This window comes from Pipistrellus kuhlii, unplaced genomic scaffold (genome assembly GCF_014108245.1).
Source record: "Pipistrellus kuhlii isolate mPipKuh1 unplaced genomic scaffold, mPipKuh1.p scaffold_m20_p_16, whole genome shotgun sequence".
Lineage (NCBI taxonomy): Eukaryota > Metazoa > Chordata > Mammalia > Chiroptera > Vespertilionidae > Pipistrellus > Pipistrellus kuhlii.
In genome coordinates this window covers 15,718,587-15,735,678 of record NW_023425471.1, presented here as the reverse complement: position 1 = coordinate 15,735,678, position 17,092 = coordinate 15,718,587, and the positions used below count along the sequence as shown (strand labels likewise).

The window sequence follows — 17,092 nt, the reverse complement described above, 5'->3', positions numbered from 1 at the left end:
ACATGATTATTTTGTCTTAAAGAAAGAAAACACACAGAGATTAAATGGTATATAAAAGTTCAGCTTGGTGAAAGACAAAAAGTATAATTTAAACATTGAAAACACAGTTTAAAGATGATTGATTTGACTAATACACAATCAAGTCATTATAAAGTGAATTTCCTGTACATGAAATCTAATTTTACCTATAGGATTCATCACTCATCACAGGGTTTTTATAACATTCTATTATCAGATGTCATTCTCTCACTTTTTGTTATCATTTCTAATAAGATCATGCTGGTCAACTGACATTTTGAGGCTCCAATTAAAAAGATAATCACTAAATGAAATCAGTAAAAGCCAAATAAAGAGAAAGACAAACACATCAGAGTGATAGATAAGTGTAGTATTTTAGCTTCAATAACTTGGAATGTAAATATATCACAGAGGGACGTTTCAGCTGCTAAACTAATAAAACCCAGTCAATCACATAGTAAAAGATAGCAGAGAAGCAACAGGAAGTATTTTAAGACAAGAACCCAATGGAGACGCATAGGAGAAAATCCATCTGTTTACTCATTCACTTCCTTATCTGTTCTATTGGTATGGAAGTGGAACGTGTGTTTTTTATTCCTTTCTCTCTCTTTGCATTTATCTTTTGCCTGAATGACTTCAATTTCACTTAGATTAGGACAGAAACTTCAGAACAGCCAGATGATCCATCCTGTGTTCATGGGCAACTGAGCAAACAGACCAATATCAGTGTAAAATTGTAATTCTGGAGATTAATGTTGTCTTTCCTGTTTGCAGTGAACTTGACCTCCTTGCCTTTTTTTATTTCCTTTTTCAGCTTCTGTCCAGGGTCCCTGGGAGAGAGCCATCTCACCAAACAAAGTGCCCTACTATATCAAGTAAGTCGGAAGCATCACATTCTTTATTGTGGCTAATCTGTATAATCACAAATGAATTTATTTGTAAAACGTGACTTTAGCCTGGCCTGCAATAACTAGTTCTTTCTTCCCCAAGGAAGCTAAGATAAACAATTCATGTTTAAATTACCACTGAAAATTTGCTGCTGCAATAGGGAGCTGCCTTTAGGAAAAATCCATTTGATGCAATCCATGTGTTGTGTTTTGTGATTGGAGGTGGTGTGGATTTTTCACAATAGGACAAAATGTTGCTGATAATATTATCGATACTAGTGGCCCAGTGCTCAAATTCATGCACATTGAAAGGAAATTAATTAGAAAAAATATTCTAATATTGCTATTGACCCTTTCTTTATAATAGAAGTGTCAACCAAACTCACAATCAACAATGGCAGATCGAAACACACGCATGTGATTTGTGCCAGCAAGAGTTACATATATATATATATATATATATATATATATATATATATATATATGAACTTGCTTAATTAGACCTGCTTTCTGATGTAGCTAAACTTTTTCCAGCCTAGTGAAGCACCCCAGCTTCTCTTTTGGTAATTGTAAGCAACACAGCAGTAAATATCAACACAAAGCAGATTATTATTGTAGATCATGAAGGAAGAACAAAGGGTAAAATATTTAATGGCAGCAGTGTTTGACTATATTCTACACAGTGAGAAAATTTGAAAGTCATTTTCAAGGTCCACCATTTCTTACTTCTTTTCAGTCCAGTCAAGTTTCTAAGCTTTCTAAATCTCTGTTTTCTGGCTAATGAAAAGAAAATAGGATTCCACTGAGTCTCCTATCTACCTACTCTAGGACTTCTGAGGATCAAATGAGATGAGACACAAGAAAATGCTTCACAGACATTTGGTTAAAGTGTAAAATGTCTGCACCTGTCTATAAAACAAGTCGTGTTCCTGGGGTGAAGAAACTGCAAGGAGGCTAATTGCTAGGGAGAGAAAGCTGGGCGTTGCTACATGACATTACCTGGTGCCCACAGCCACCATTTCTGAGCTGGGCTGGACTATGGGCTACGTTTTGTGCCATGGGGCATTGGCAACATCAGCTGTAATTTGGTGGGGTGTCACTCCAGAGTGGTGGTGGGGCCTGTGTCCCACTTTGGGAAAGCCGAGTGTTGCTTTGTGGGCACCAGGTACGCAGTGCCATTTATTGTTAAATGTTCTATCCCTAAGGAGAGGAAGCCAGGCATTGCTATGTGATGTCATTACCTGGTGCCTGTGGGCTGCATTTTGCACCATAGGGTTTCAGCAGCATCAGCTATGATTTGGTGGGCTGTCACTCTGGGGTAGTGGCAGGGCCTGTGTCCCATTTGGGGGAAGTTGAGTGTTGCTTTGTCAGTGCCAGGTCCCTGGTGTCATTTCTCTGCAAATGGCCAGTGGGTGTCTTGGCAGCTCCTGCATTGAGCATCTGCCCCCTGGTGGTCAGTGTGTGTCATAACAACCAGTCAAACTGTCAGACTTGTAGCATATTAGCCATATATATATATATATATATATATATATATATATATATATATATATATATATTAACAGTGAAAGTAAATAGTTACAAGAACAATTTAATCTATTGAGGGGTTTTCCTGCATTTCTTCTTCAGACATAGATTGAAGGTTTCTGCAACTATATGTACACAAACTGTTTTAGGTGAATAAATACTTCATGAACCCCAAAAGCAGTCAGCAGCAGTCCTGGATTTGTGGAGCTGAGTTATTCATTCTGGAAATACAGCACTCAGCATTTTTCACATAACAACAACAGAATGATACCATTTCCTGGGGCCATCTGTGTCTGTCAAAGGAGTACAGGTGCTTAAAAGCACCTTCAGCAGGATGCTGCCTGAAATACAAATTATGATACATTGGATCAACATGAAAGAGGGAGGGGAGAAAGGACGTTGAGTTTTTATGATACATTAATGGTGTTTCATCAATAGTGTGAGTGCAACTTAAATTTAACTTGGAATCAGCTACCTCAACAACAATTAAAACTAATCATATTCATGAAATAGACTTTGATACCAATTAAATTCTTTGAATTTGCCTCTACCATGAGTCTGACTAAAAATATTAAGTGTTTTTCCATTTTTTAAACCTGCCTTCTTTTATCAAATCTGCCCATTTATTTTTCCTCTGCCCATCAATTCTTCATAATTCAGTTCTAAAACAATAACAACACTACTAGATCTTCATTACTACAGTTCTCAAGAAATTAGATTTTATGCCTCAGTTTTGTTAACTAAGAAGAATGGGGATGAGGGGGCTCTTTTGACTCTTTAAGGAAAGACACATCCTTTAGAAAAGGTTTCTCTTATTAAATTTTTCCAGGCAAGTTATCTCTTATCTTTAAAAATTCTTCTTTATTGTGCTTTGATCCTACTTTCTAATTTGCTTATTTTAAAATTATATTTTTGTTATATATAATTAATGATTTAGTCACTCTATGTATTTTAAATAACTATTTTAAATAATCTGTTGTATTAAGCACTATATTAACAGGCACTGTATTGCTTTACATACACTATATATTTTTTCAATCCATTTTATTAAACTCTTCCCAATCACCTTTTATATCATTGCCTTTGTCATGACAAACTTTCATTTCTGACTCAGACTTGAGAACTACTTCTTTAATCCATTTACTAGTAAAGATCTCACTTTATCCAATCGTTATGAGCTGAAATAAAAACTTGTGGCCAAGGTTTTAGTACCAACTGAAAAGCCAAGACATCTTTAAACCATTCCAAATCATTACTAGTTTGGGGCTCATTAAAGATCTCCTGGAGCCCTAGCCAGTTTGGCTCAGTGGATAGAGCTTTGGCCTGCAGACTAAAGAGTCCCGGATTTAATTCCATTCAAGGGCATGTATGTACCTTGGTCACAGCTTGATCCCCACCCCATGCAGCACATGCAGGAGGCAACCAGTCAATTTGTCTCTCTCACATTGATGTCTCTCTCTCTCTCTTTGTGTCTCTCTCATTCCCTTCCATTCTCTCTGAAAAATCAATGAAAAAATATCCTCAGGTGAGGCTTACCAATAAATAAATACATAAATAAATAAATAAATCATCTCCTGGAGATTTCTAGAGTTCCCTCCCCCAACCACAGTCCCCATTGTCCTTTCCTTAAATATATATCTTCTCCCCCCTGATGTTACACCTACTACAAAAGATCCCAGTACCTTGTAGTGAGGAAATAAAAATGAATTCAAACCAAAAAATAAAAAGGAGAAAAATTCCCAAAAAGCTGTAAACCCCTCAACTCTCCCCCCGACCCTCATATATTAATTGCTTGCTGTTCCTTGGTAGAATCAGAAAGCAGCTACTCTGTAATAGTCTAGTACTGTTTACCAACTTGAAGATCATGATAGTGGTATTGATAAGGGCACAGATCTGGAAAAAAGAAAACTTGATTTCTAGTCCTGGCTCTGTAATTAGTTGACTGTGTGGCCTTGAACAAGTCATTTAACCTATACAAATCTTGGTTTCTCATTTATAAAATAAACATCCCTTTTAGCTCAAAGAACCAATGAGTGGCATTTTATGGTCTTGTCCAAATTTAAAAATCTTAAATCTCAGCTTTTTCCCCAAGAAGTTTGTTTTTATTTTTAAAGTCTTTACTTTAATTATTAACATAACACAAATATTTTGTCTAAATAAATATAGGAATTCTATTTTTCACTGTTTAATTAGCTTAGAGTTGATGCCCTCTCAACTCACTACAATTTCTCCAGGTAACTATTTAAAGAGCTAAAATCTTGGTGTATAATTAAGAACTATTATGCTCTCTAGGATAATGGTAATATACATAAAACAATGGATAGAAAAATTCAGTAGAAAGCTGAGTATGGGGACATTAAAATCCTCTGAGGTGATCAGTTCGTTGGAGTGAGGAATTACATGATTTCTCAAAGATATCTCAGAAACTTTATGAAGACCAATTCTCTCTACAATTCTAATTTTTTTAAAGGATTATATAATGTATCAAATATTCCTCTAAAATGTTAAATCTATAATGTAAGGACAACACATGTTCAGAAAATATACATTGAACAGATTAATAGCATTTGTGATTTACATTCCTGTTGTCTAAGGTATTCTACTTATAGTACATTACTTTGATGTACAATGATCAGTAGATTCATGCACTGGCAAAAGCCATTTATAATTTGAGATTCCTTGTTGGTCCTCAAGTAACAATAAGTTTATAATAGCCTTATTTCATCCAGTACCCATTTTTTAACTTTCTTATTTTGTGTCTTGACTTACATTCAAGAGTTTTTACCACACATTTCCAGCTTCAAAGTCAGGAGTCTTCTGTGGATAATTTTTAGTGCTTTCTATTGTTTTCCTTTTCATGCTGGATTAAACTGATTATCTAAATCACAAGAAATTTCTATACTAGTTGCACAGTTTCAGTTAGTTGTTGAGTTGTGTGCTCACCCGTGAGGTTGTAAGTCATTAACAACATCTTCTGCTCTAGATTACAAATCAGACAGTGTTTATGCTTGCAACCTGATAACCGGCTTTTCATATGATGTTACAAACCTTGATTTTGATACTTTAAACTACATGTTTGTCTAGTTTATTAGGCCATAGCATACATCATTGTTACAGTTTTCATATTCCCTCTCCCTTGGGGCTCTCTTATTTCTGCCAACATCTCATTCAGGTTATTTGATTACAGTTTTCATTGCCACTGAAAAAATAATCACCAACAATGCTCAACCTGTTACAACTGCCTTTTTCACTCTCTGCCATTTTGTAGTTTTTTGGCCTACTGTCAAACTCATGAAGATTTCAATATAATAGCCTTTAACCAGCTGCTGCATTCTGTTAGGATTTCTTTCACCTTTTTATGTAATATATTCCCATATGGGTAAACCAAATGGAGCCAAGGGCTAGGACTCCTTTGCTTTCTAAATCAGTTAGAAAATTATTCTTCTGTATTATTGACTGTCAAAAGAATTTAGGAATCCCAAAGTTGTATGCAATATGTCTCTGCATAGATGACATAATAAGAGCATAAGAAATAGCACACTAGCCCAGAACTCTGTCCTAGATGCAGGCACCATAGCTGTTTGTCAGTTAACCTAGTAGTTTTCATGTTTAAAAATTAGGATGCAGCCCTGGCCAGTGTGGTTCAGTTGGTTGGACATATTCCCATGTACCAGAAGGTCATCACTACAATTCCCTGTCAGGATGCATGCCTAAGTTGTGACTTGCGTGCAGGAGGATTGATATTTCTCTCTATCTCCCTCTCTCTCTAAAATCAATTTTAAAAAAACAAACAAACATAAAAAGAACACTTATTTTAAAAATAAAAATGAAAAATTAAGATGCAGCCCTAACCAGTTTGGCTCAGTGGATAGAACATCGGCCTGTGGATTGAAGGGTCCTAGGTTCAATTCTGGTCAAGGGCATGAACCTTGATTGCAGGCACATCCCCAGTAGGAGGTGTGCAAGAGGCAGCTTATGGATGTTTCCCTCCCATCGATGTTTCTAACTATCTCTCTCCCTTCCTCTCTGTAAAAAAAAAATCAATAAATTATATATATATATATATATATATATATATATATATATATATATATATATATATATATATAAATTAGGATGCATTGTAAATCATTTGGCATTGACTATATCCAATCGTTTCTTAAAATTTTCTCATTTTCCGCTTCAGCATGGTCTTAAGTATATACGTTCTATAAATTTACTGATTTCTATATGACTACATAAAGGTATATTTCAGTTTTCTTCTATCTACATCCTTTAACCTCAGGGGATAGCCCCAATAAAATGTCATAGAACTTGGTAATTACAATTATATTTACTTTGACCTCACATCCTCTCACTAACCCCTTTTTATTTTCCTCTTTCCAGTCTGAGATATTCTAATCCTTTTTAGTATTTTTAGCCTGTCCTTGAATGAAAGATAAGAATTCCCCTTGATCTTCTTAGTTGCTTTTCCTGGATCCTTTCCAGCTGTTATGTCTTCCCTAGGATATTATGACTGGAATGGCCCAAATATTGGTTATTAAATTTGTTAGCATTGTCTCTAGTCTCCACTCACTCATGAAGAACGTAAATGCTACTCGCTGTCTCACATTGGTGCAGAAATGGAGAAACCAATTGAGGTCATAATCTGTTCTACATATATTACTTCTAGCTGAAGGTTGCTTTGCTGCTGCTTTTCTGTAATACCAGCTGAAATGTTTGACCTTATATTTCTGTCAGTTGTCTCTTAGAAAGGATCTGATTTTTAGGGAAACCAATCTTTTTTTTTCTTTTTTTTTTCCCCTCAAAGACACCTGAGTTGCTAAATATTGGGAGGCATTCACTAATGAAACTCAATAGCAAACCTGCTGACTCAATCACCAGTAATGCATTTTATCAAATTCCCTTTCTAAGTATCTGAAGCACTTCACAGAAGAGTGAGGAAAGAAATGCTGGGGAACATACTAACTGTTCAACTCTTTTTTATATGCAATGCTCAAGAAACAACTCATGTGCAGAGAAGTGCCTACCTTTTTCCTATTGGTTATTTTGAATGTTGTATACATTGCTATAAATGCCTTAACGGCCTTGTACCATTCTATCTATTCTGAATTCCAGGCATATTTCTACAGCCACCTATGGCATCTCACTTGCTCACAACTTTCTGGAAGTTCATCCTTAGCAAAATGCAATATAAATCTTCCCAGTCTAAAGCCAATAATCACTTCAGTCAACATTTCTTATTAGTATTGCTATGTTAGCTACACCAAATTGCTGGTTGGAGTTCTGACTCTCCTGTTTTCTTATGACTACCATTAGAGGCCTGTGGGATCAGGCCAAAAGCAGCTCTCTGACATCCCCCAAGGGATCCTGTATGGCAAGAGAGCACAGGCCAGGCCAAGGGACCCCACAGGTGCATGATTAGCTGGGGAAGGACGTGGGAAGTTGGCCAGCCAGGGAGGGACTGAAGAAGGGCTCCAAGGTGTGTCTGACCCATTTCACTCAGTCCCCATAGCCAGACCCCAGCAGCAAGCTACTGGGTCAGAGCATCTGCCCCCTGGTGGTCAGTGCACATCATTGTGAGCAGTTAAGCAGCCTTAGCATATCATTAGCATATTACACTTTGATTGGTAGAATGGCTGACCAGACGACTGGACACTTATATTAGGCTTTTATTATATAGGATTCCTATGGCTTTACTAGTACAAGTATGTGACTATCTGCATGGAATTGTGACCATCTTCCTATACTTGCCTTTCAGTGTTTGTGTGTCTTCTTGTATCATGTTGATCTATTTTTAATTAAACTGATGAATCTTGCTAAGATTATAAGTACCCATGCTCCCTAACTCCAGTAGTATCTGAGTTTGACACTACCTTCCTTCAACACCATATTGCCTCCATTACTGCTTTCTGAACAATTTTTAGATTTCAAATCCCTACCATATTTAAAGTATAACTTGCCCTCATTCTTGCTCCAGCTCCCTATTATTTGTGTCAGAAGTTGCTCTGATTCATGTTTTGGTTAGTCTATTTGTTCCTTTGAGTTACTGATTGCTATTTCAGTACCTGTGTTTATATAGGGGGAAGCAGTGGTTAGCTGTCGCAGCTTTTACAGCAATCAACATGCTAAATATCTGTGCTGGCTGGATACAACTTCTAAGAATGAGTTTGGCTCTTGTTAAAAACAACACTGGATTATGATATCCAACTTAGAAAACAGCCTCCTATGTCTCATTTCTGTTACCTCACTCTTCTAGAAATTCAGTTTAAACATTGGTTGAGATTGGTAGAGGTTTCCTTAGTTTTACTTACAATATGAATACCTTATATAGTATACAATTTTATATTGTGTCTGGTAAAATCGTTCACATGTATATATTTTTTAAAAATATATCTTTTGCAGCTGACAAAGCCATATGAAATAGCAGAAATAGTAAATAGACCAGGCATCAGAAGAATTGAAGTCTAGTTCCAGCTTTGCTGTTAACTAGCTAGTTGACCAAAAATATATCACTTATATTCTCTGGACCTCAGTTTCTCCACCTGTCAACCAAGGGGGCTGAATCACATGATACCACAGTCATTTCCAGTCCTGATTTTATAAATGTTGACTTTAAAATAGAAGCTGTTTTTAAGAGTTTCCAGAGGAGTGAAAATATATCTTCACATTGCCCTTGAGGATTCTTATTGCACCATCAATCTTATTAGGATCAAAAGGACAAATAATATTAAACCTTTTACTTAAGTGTTTAGCGCCATTGATAATAGGAAGTGGATGTAACAGAGGATCAACTGTCTAATTTCAGAGGTCAGTCTTTGAGGATATTGGTGAATATCTCTGGGTAATTAAATTTGTGAAATTGCTGCCAAAAGCCTGGTGTCCAGGCTTTTCAAAAGGCTTTAGTACACAAAGATAACCCAGAGGTCAGTCTTCTCTGCTGTGCTTTCTCCTCCACAGTTTGATGGTTCCAAAGGTCACATTAGCTGATTCTCATTAAGCTTAGAAACCACAATGAAGGAATAGTCAGTAATACATAATTTATTATCTAATCATGAAAACAATTCAGTTTAAGATATTAACTAATACAGAGTGAATGAGATGCACAGTGTTGTGCAGAGTCCTAATTCTGGCCTTTAGTTTTGTAGACCTTGGTAGATGTAAATGTTTATATCTTCTGTGTCTCATAGGTTCATTTAAAAAAAAAATCTCAAAATCTTTATAATTTTATAAGCTGATACATATAACCTTGACTGAAAAACAGAGTCCAAGCAGATAAGTGCTGTATCTCTTTTTCTAGTGTAATGCCTCACAGCGTATGCTCGGTAGATATTTGAATGATTCAATCAATGAGTGAATGTGCTTTACAGTTTTGTGACTCCTTCAGAAATTCTCCTAGTGTCTGTATGTCAATTTAGATCTACCGCCCAAGTATGTCTCTCATATCCTCTAGACATCAACTTCAGTATTAGAAAGTGTGCTGAGTCTTTTATAGAATTTCTCATGTCTTTTATAGTTGATGCTTAGGAAATAATCCTAAGCATGTGTGCCTGAATAGTACATACCAAATCCTGAGGTCTAAAGATTTCTCTTATCTTTATCTAAACAATGTGATTTGGGATATAACTCAACCCATCTGGGACTAAATTTCCCCATAAACATTAAGGAAATCCTATATAATCCTATATAATCAAAGGCTAATATGCAAATCAACCAAACAGTGGAAAAACCAGTTGCTATGGCGCTTACTGACCACCAAGGAACAAATGCTCAGGGCAGGAGCTGCTCCCTGGTGGTCAATGCCTCTCACAGGGAGAGTACCGCTCAGCCAGAAGCCAGGATCATGGCTGGCAAATGCAGCAGTAGTGGTGGGAGCCTCTCCTGCCTATGCAGCAGTGCTAAAGACCCTTTGGGGGATGTCTGACTGCTGGCTTAGGCCCCCATGCATGAATGTCATGCACCAGGCCTCTAGTATAACTATATAATACCTGAAATCATGGTGAGTTCTGGTTTTTCTTGTTTCAGATCTGGAGTATTTTTCTTTCTCATAAATGGTATTCATGATGCTGCTCCTGGTTTTCCAGTGGTCAATAGAGCAAGCTTTAAATTGATTAATTGCTGTCTTTCACTACTCATTTATATACAGGAACTACTTTGGGGGCCGGGATCCAAAAGCTATTGAATCTTAATAGAATAGCATTGTTGTTTTATTTTACAGAAACTTTCTGCAGTATGATATGTGTTGTATCTAATGCTTAAAGGTGATGACATATATGCATATACACATATATGGTACAGCTAAAATATAATGTTGGGTACAGTCCTAAAATCTATTATATTATACATGTGTAGCACAGGTGTCCCCTGCCTCATTCATGGCAATCTTGGGAATTTAAATATATATATATATAAAATATATTTGAGCCTGTTTCCCCAAAAAAAGTGGAGTCAAATATTTCAGCTTTCTTAAATATGCTCTTTCTTCCATAATCATGTGGTAGGTAAAAAATGGACTATGTCATTAAATAAATCTGCATTTGAAATCCAGCTTTATCATATTTGCTATTTGAAAAATTTACTTAACCTCACACCCAGTCCACTTTCTGGTACATAAGGAATAATAATTAGCATTCCTTTTCTGAAATTGAAGTCTAATTGACATTTGCTAGATATTGAGTGTTGGGTTTTTAGGAAAACACCCCTACAGATATATCCAGTATTAGCTACAGGTTTAGAATATTTCTGGGACACAAATGTGTTCTTGATTAAATTAGTTTATTTTCATTCTTGGAGTTCCCACATAATTTGGGGTATATGTGAATTCCCAGAGATTCCTGAGCCTCTCTAATTGCTTTTTATCCTGCTTCCCTGGGAAGCAGCATCCTGTTGCCTTCACAAAGGTCAGCAACAGGCCAGACAACATTGCAAAATAACTTAATAACTGAACTCCACTTTGGATAATTTCCTTAGAGTATTAGTCCTTCAAACATTGACCTGATTGCAGAAAATGTCCTTTCTCAGTGGGAAAACTCCCGATCCCCTTCAGTTTCCCCCTCCCTCATTCTAGACAGTAAAGTGGGAGAGGAGAAGGGAAGAAAGGAATTAAATGCTTTTCTGGAAGAATGTTAGTATGCATATACACATACAATTTTGTTCTTTAAAAAAAATAAACTGAGTGCATTGTATGATTGAGAGATGTCACATTGCAAAAGTCTAAAATCTTTGTACAAGATAGAAAAAAAAAGTCTCTGCTTTCAGCAATCTGGAAATCTCCTAAGAACAAGTCCTATATGGGGCTTAGCCTGCTATCAGCATTCTGCGAATGACCATGTCTTCTGTGATATCATTAACTCCCAGGTGGATGAATCAGAGAAGTTTTCCCGCTCCTCCTGAAACTTTCCATTGTTTTTTCTCTTTTTCTTTCTCAACGTATCCACACATCTTAGTCCCCAAAGCCACTGCATGTTAGATAGTGCAAAGAGTAATTTTTAACTTGCTTCTTTGTTGTGTTAGAAGGCTTTTTGTTGTTGTTTTGTTTCCTTTTGGTTTGATCACTTTTTCTTGCTCTTCAGCTTTCAATAAAGGGGGTATCTTATAGTTATAGTCCATAGAATCTCCTAAATAGGACAAAACACAAAGTTTTATGTGTGCCTACTAAGTGCTAGGTGAAAGACTATCTTTCCCTTTATGAGAATAATACCACCAGTTACTATCCATAATAGTTGAGATTCAGAGAGGTTGGTGGCTTATAATGTCCCCCAAACCTATGACCTTAATTGATTTTCACCATTTCCCCTCAGTCTAGGACCCCCCTATCTTCATTACTCATATGCATAAGGTCAGAGTTGTTTGGAACCCCCACCACATTGGCTAAAGCAGGGTGAGAATTGGTTGCCTGCCCCCCTGAGGGCAGAGGCAAGTTTAGTAAGAGTATTGGAGGATAAGGGTGGGCATGCATTTGGGGGCAGAGCTGTGGAGGATTCAGAAAAAAAAATTTGCCGAGACCGGTTTGGCTCAATGGATAGAGCGTCGGCTTGGGGACTGAAGGGACCCGGGTTCGATTCCGGTCAAGGGCATGTACCTTGGTTGGGGGCATATCCCCAGTAGGGGGTGTGCAAGAGGCAGCTGATCGATGACTCTCTCTCATCGATGTTTCTAGCTCTCTATCTCTCTCCCTTCCTCTCTGTACAAAATCAATAAAAATATATTTAAAAAAAAAAAAATTTAAGGGATAGAGAATTGAGATTTAAAAGAACAATATCATCTCACCTGTTGCTCCCAACTGTTTTGAGAGGTGGGTGTGAGCTGTTGGGTTCTTTGTCTTGAGAAATCGATGAATAAATTCATGGACAAGCCAGGGATAAGCAAAGGGAAGCAAAGTTTATTACAGCAAAAGTAACATGGCTCTCAGCACATGAGAGGGGTCCCAAAAAGGTTTGCAGCAGAAGCTCACTAATCTAGGGGTTTAAATTTCCTGCACTTGCCTTCTATTGGCTCTTTCAAAAAAACACCAGCCAATCTCCATTTGCTCTCATCTCCCTGCTTTTAGTTCCCGCTCTTGGGTTCAGGGGGAAGGGCAGCTCTATGGTTGATTGGTACATTCCACCTATCTTGCTCACATCCTAACCATCTGGCTCATCTCCTCTTTATCTACCATCTTCCCTTCCTGATGCCCTTATCCTAAACTACCTGATCCCATCTGACTCTTCCCTTTGTTACAACTTCCTAGTATTGTTGGTTGAAAACTTGCCCTTAGTATAACCAAGTGAGACCAGTCCACCATTGTGGAGCTGCCATCCTGGTCCCACCAACATTATGCTATTATTCCTCCCCTGCCTGGCTAGTGTTTGCCCCTTGGCTTACCTACCCAATCAACCTCTGCCATAACATGCTTGCAGATACCTAAATTTCTCTTTACTGCTTTTTGCAATAAAGTGGGAGGTAGAGGAACAAAAATCTGGCCAAGCCTTCCTCTGTGGAAAGCAGATTTTTGAATCATTTTCTGCCACCTCCATCTGGGCTAAGATGAAATTATGGCTAAGACAAGTAATCAAATAGATGCCACAGAAAATATGGCTAAGACAAGTAACCAAATAGATGCCACAAAATGTGTTTCTCCTTGTCCTCCCAATTCTGTCTTTTTAAAGGGTAGGACGTAATCAACTCAGGTGGACTAGAAGAGTTCTTTGCTACTAGAGCATGTCCTTAAGTTTGACATCATCCCCCTCCTTCCTGCAATAAAGTCTCATCTTTCGAGTAAATCCCAGACCTATGGTTCCAGTTTTTCAAGGCAAATACATATGGCCTGTGGCCATTAAGTCGTGACTTCCCCAGGCATTGAGCATTGTGTCACCCCATGTATTACATGTACAAAATTTTATCTTCTTATAGAATCTATTTTTATTATAACTTCATGGTGGCTAAGAAGTATTTTTTTATATTTTTCTTGTAATGACTTAAAAATCAGCAAATCAACTTAAGCAATTAATATATTTTCAAGGATAAAGAATAACATATTTCCAAAAGGTTAAGAAAGATCTCTATCTGAATATATAGTCACTCTGTATTAATTGATAAATATAAGTGCTTTATCAAACTTAAAGCCAGATTAATTATGTTTTCTCACTCTTTCTTATATCAGTGCTCACAGGTACATTTCTACCAAAAAAAAAAATCAAACAATAGGGAAGAATGAATCATAGATAAAGTAGGACAGGCCAAGCATAGGTATAGCAAAACTTGAAGTTGTAAATATCTTTACAGGTAAAATTCAAAGAAAAATTGTGAATATTTTACATGTATTGATATATGTGTATATACCTACGTGTATAGTGATATAAATATAATGAGAGGAGGAGAAGACAGTAAAGAAGAGGAGGAGGAGGGGAGAGTGGAAGAGTATTAATGACAGGCCTATGATTTTATTCTCTGGGGCATGTGAGAGTTATAAATGACCTCAACTTAACAGACTACCTTATAAACATGCTAATGACCTCCCAGACCTTTTTGTTAATCTTGTTCATGGTTTTTAACCAATAGAAAGATACCTGGATGTCCCTAGCTATAAAAATATTTTAGCAGGTCCTGGCCAGTGTGGCTCGGTGGATAGAGCATTGGCCTGCAGACTGAAGGGTCCCAAGTTTGATTCTGGTCAAGGGCATGTACCTCAGTTGCGGGCACATCCCCAGTAAGAGGTGTGCAGGAGGCAGCTGATCAATGTTTCTCTCTCATTGATTTTTCTGGCTCTCTATCTCTCTCCCCTCCTCTCTGTAAAAATATCAATTATATATATATATATATATATATATATATATATATATATATATATATTTTTTTTTTTAATTAGCAGAATATACTTGCTCTGGTTACATTACTTATTGTAAATAAACTGGAATTCATGGATTTATGAGTCATAACTGGATGGAAAATGAGGTGGTCACATGAGCATTTTTCTATTTCTGTCATTAACAGATTATAAAATGGAAGCCTTTGAAGAATGAACTGGCTTCTTTTCAATGTCAGTATTTCTACATTAATTTAAAAAACTTTTTTTGGTTAATATAAAACCAATACCTGTAATGTGACAGTACAGGAATATTTTGGATTTGGAGGGAGATATGTCTGATCATTTCAGGTTTCTCCAGGGAAAGAATATTTGATCTGTGCCTAATTTTTCTCTATAATTCTTTGAATAATTGGTATGGTAAAGATTGATAGTAGATAGGGTCTATAATTTATGTGAGTCTAGTTTGAAATTTAACCTGTTATGCTTACACAATATGTATTTCTTTTCTTAAAATATGTTTTTAGAGAGAGAGGGAGGAAGAGGGAGAGAGAGAGAGATAGAAACATAGTTGAGAGAAAAGCATCCATCCTCCTGCATGCCCTCTACTGGTGATGGAAACTACGGCAGCCCCTTCTGGGTATCTAGCCTCAAAGGAGGTATGTGCCCTGCCTGACCAGGAATCAAACCCTGGCGCAGAGGTTGTCACTCAACCGCTGAGCTACACTGGCCAAACTGTATTTCTTTTGATTTTAAAAAGTTCCTTTGCAATGAGAGAAAGGGAAGAAAAGCAGGATGAGTGTGCCAATGTATTTTCCCTTAACATGTTAGCCCCAGGTTCTAGGAAATCACAGGTCTAAGAAAAGGCCAGGGTCAAGATTAATTAGAGCTATAATAGTTCTACGTTTATTCTATATGAAAAATTATGTAAAGAGGAGAGGGGCGGGAAAAAGAAAATTATATAAATGACATTTAATTTTTTTTGAAGTTACCTTGGAATGTATCTTACACATAGCAAGGACTTCTGTAACTGCCTTGAAGTCCTAAGTCATCTTTACTATTTAACTTTTGAAATGTTTTTGTTAATTTTCAGATCTCTTGCCTCCCCAATTAAGCTGTGAACGTCTTTTTTTATTATCAGTATTTACAGATGTCCCTCCATCTAATGGCCCGCCTCACCCCAGGATTTCCGCCACTATTGTCTGTGTCCATGGGTTATGCATATATGCATATAAATTCTTTGGTTAATCTCTTCCTGTTCCTCTATCACCCTCCCCACTGAGATCTGTTATTCTATAAACTGTGAACTTCTTGATAATGTTTGTTCTTTATGCTTCTTTGTATCCTCCTTAGCACTTTAATATATCATGCATAGGAAACTGAGAATAAATGCTTGATATTTTGTTTTGATATTGAGGATTTATGCACATCTGGGGGAGCAGAGCTATGATCCTAATAATTATTCTTATAAAGGCATGGATAATAGATTAGAGCCATTCCATATAACGTTTTATTTTAGGTAATCCCACTGGAATTACAGTTGATTAAATTATGTTTTAGAAGCAATTTCAATCATCAGTTCATTTCTTTTTCTGTATTTGACTGATTGAGAGCAGAGGGAAATGCTTGATTGGGTTGGTTGCCTGCTGAACTGCTCTCTATAAACTGAAAATCTTTGAAAGTTGATGTTTTATAGAAAGTATTTTGAAGTGAATATATTCCTTTAGCAGCTCCTATTTCCAAAACTGTCGTGAGGATATCTTATGAAAATGCCTTCAAATCCTATTTATATCAAAATGTACAGGCTGCCTTCAGAAGCTAAGGTTGTTCAGTGACTGCACATATGCCTATGACTTAATATTAATATTTTGAAAGATGTTGGGATAAGGTGGGTGATAGAATCTGAGAAATTGGGGCAGAGCCGCAGCAGTATCCAGTACAGAAACAGGACCTCAAGTGTAATATTTAGTTATATTCAACCATTTCTTGCCATCCTCTGGTAAATATTAGTTGTCATTCCCAAGCACATAGAAAATAGATTAATTGCATAAATGTCTAATGTTGATTTTTAAAAGAGATAGCCAGTTCTTTTCCAAATACAGTTTTGTTTTGATAGGGGAGAAAGTCATCTTATTATTGTATGTCTTTCTTAAATGGACTTTGTTATCAAGGAACTCAGAGTTGTTTATTTAACTCGTGTTCTGTGTATTCAGCCGCCAAGCCATTTCTTTTTACTGTAAGCACAGCAGAGTAGCAAAAGTCATCCGTACTCTGCTCAACCTCATCCATCATCAACAAAATCGCCACTTATACTCCAAGTCCTTGAATGCATTGCTTGAGAAGATGTATAAGCTAAAAGGAAGCAGCTCAATGTTGA

At 36.8% G+C, this 17,092-nt stretch overlaps 1 protein-coding gene across 6 annotated transcripts in view; it reads left to right on the top strand.

Annotated features, from left to right (window-relative positions):
• DMD (dystrophin) overlaps positions 1 to 17,092 on the top strand; it is a 1,962,662-nt gene that overhangs the window by 1,738,175 nt on the left and 207,395 nt on the right. For all 6 annotated transcript variants that reach the window (XM_045582357.1, XM_045582356.1, XM_045582355.1 and 3 more), the window contains one exon: positions 833 to 893. In XM_045582357.1, the coding sequence (XP_045438313.1) occupies positions 833 to 893 (61 nt within the window). The remainder of the gene's footprint in view (positions 1 to 832; positions 894 to 17,092) is intronic.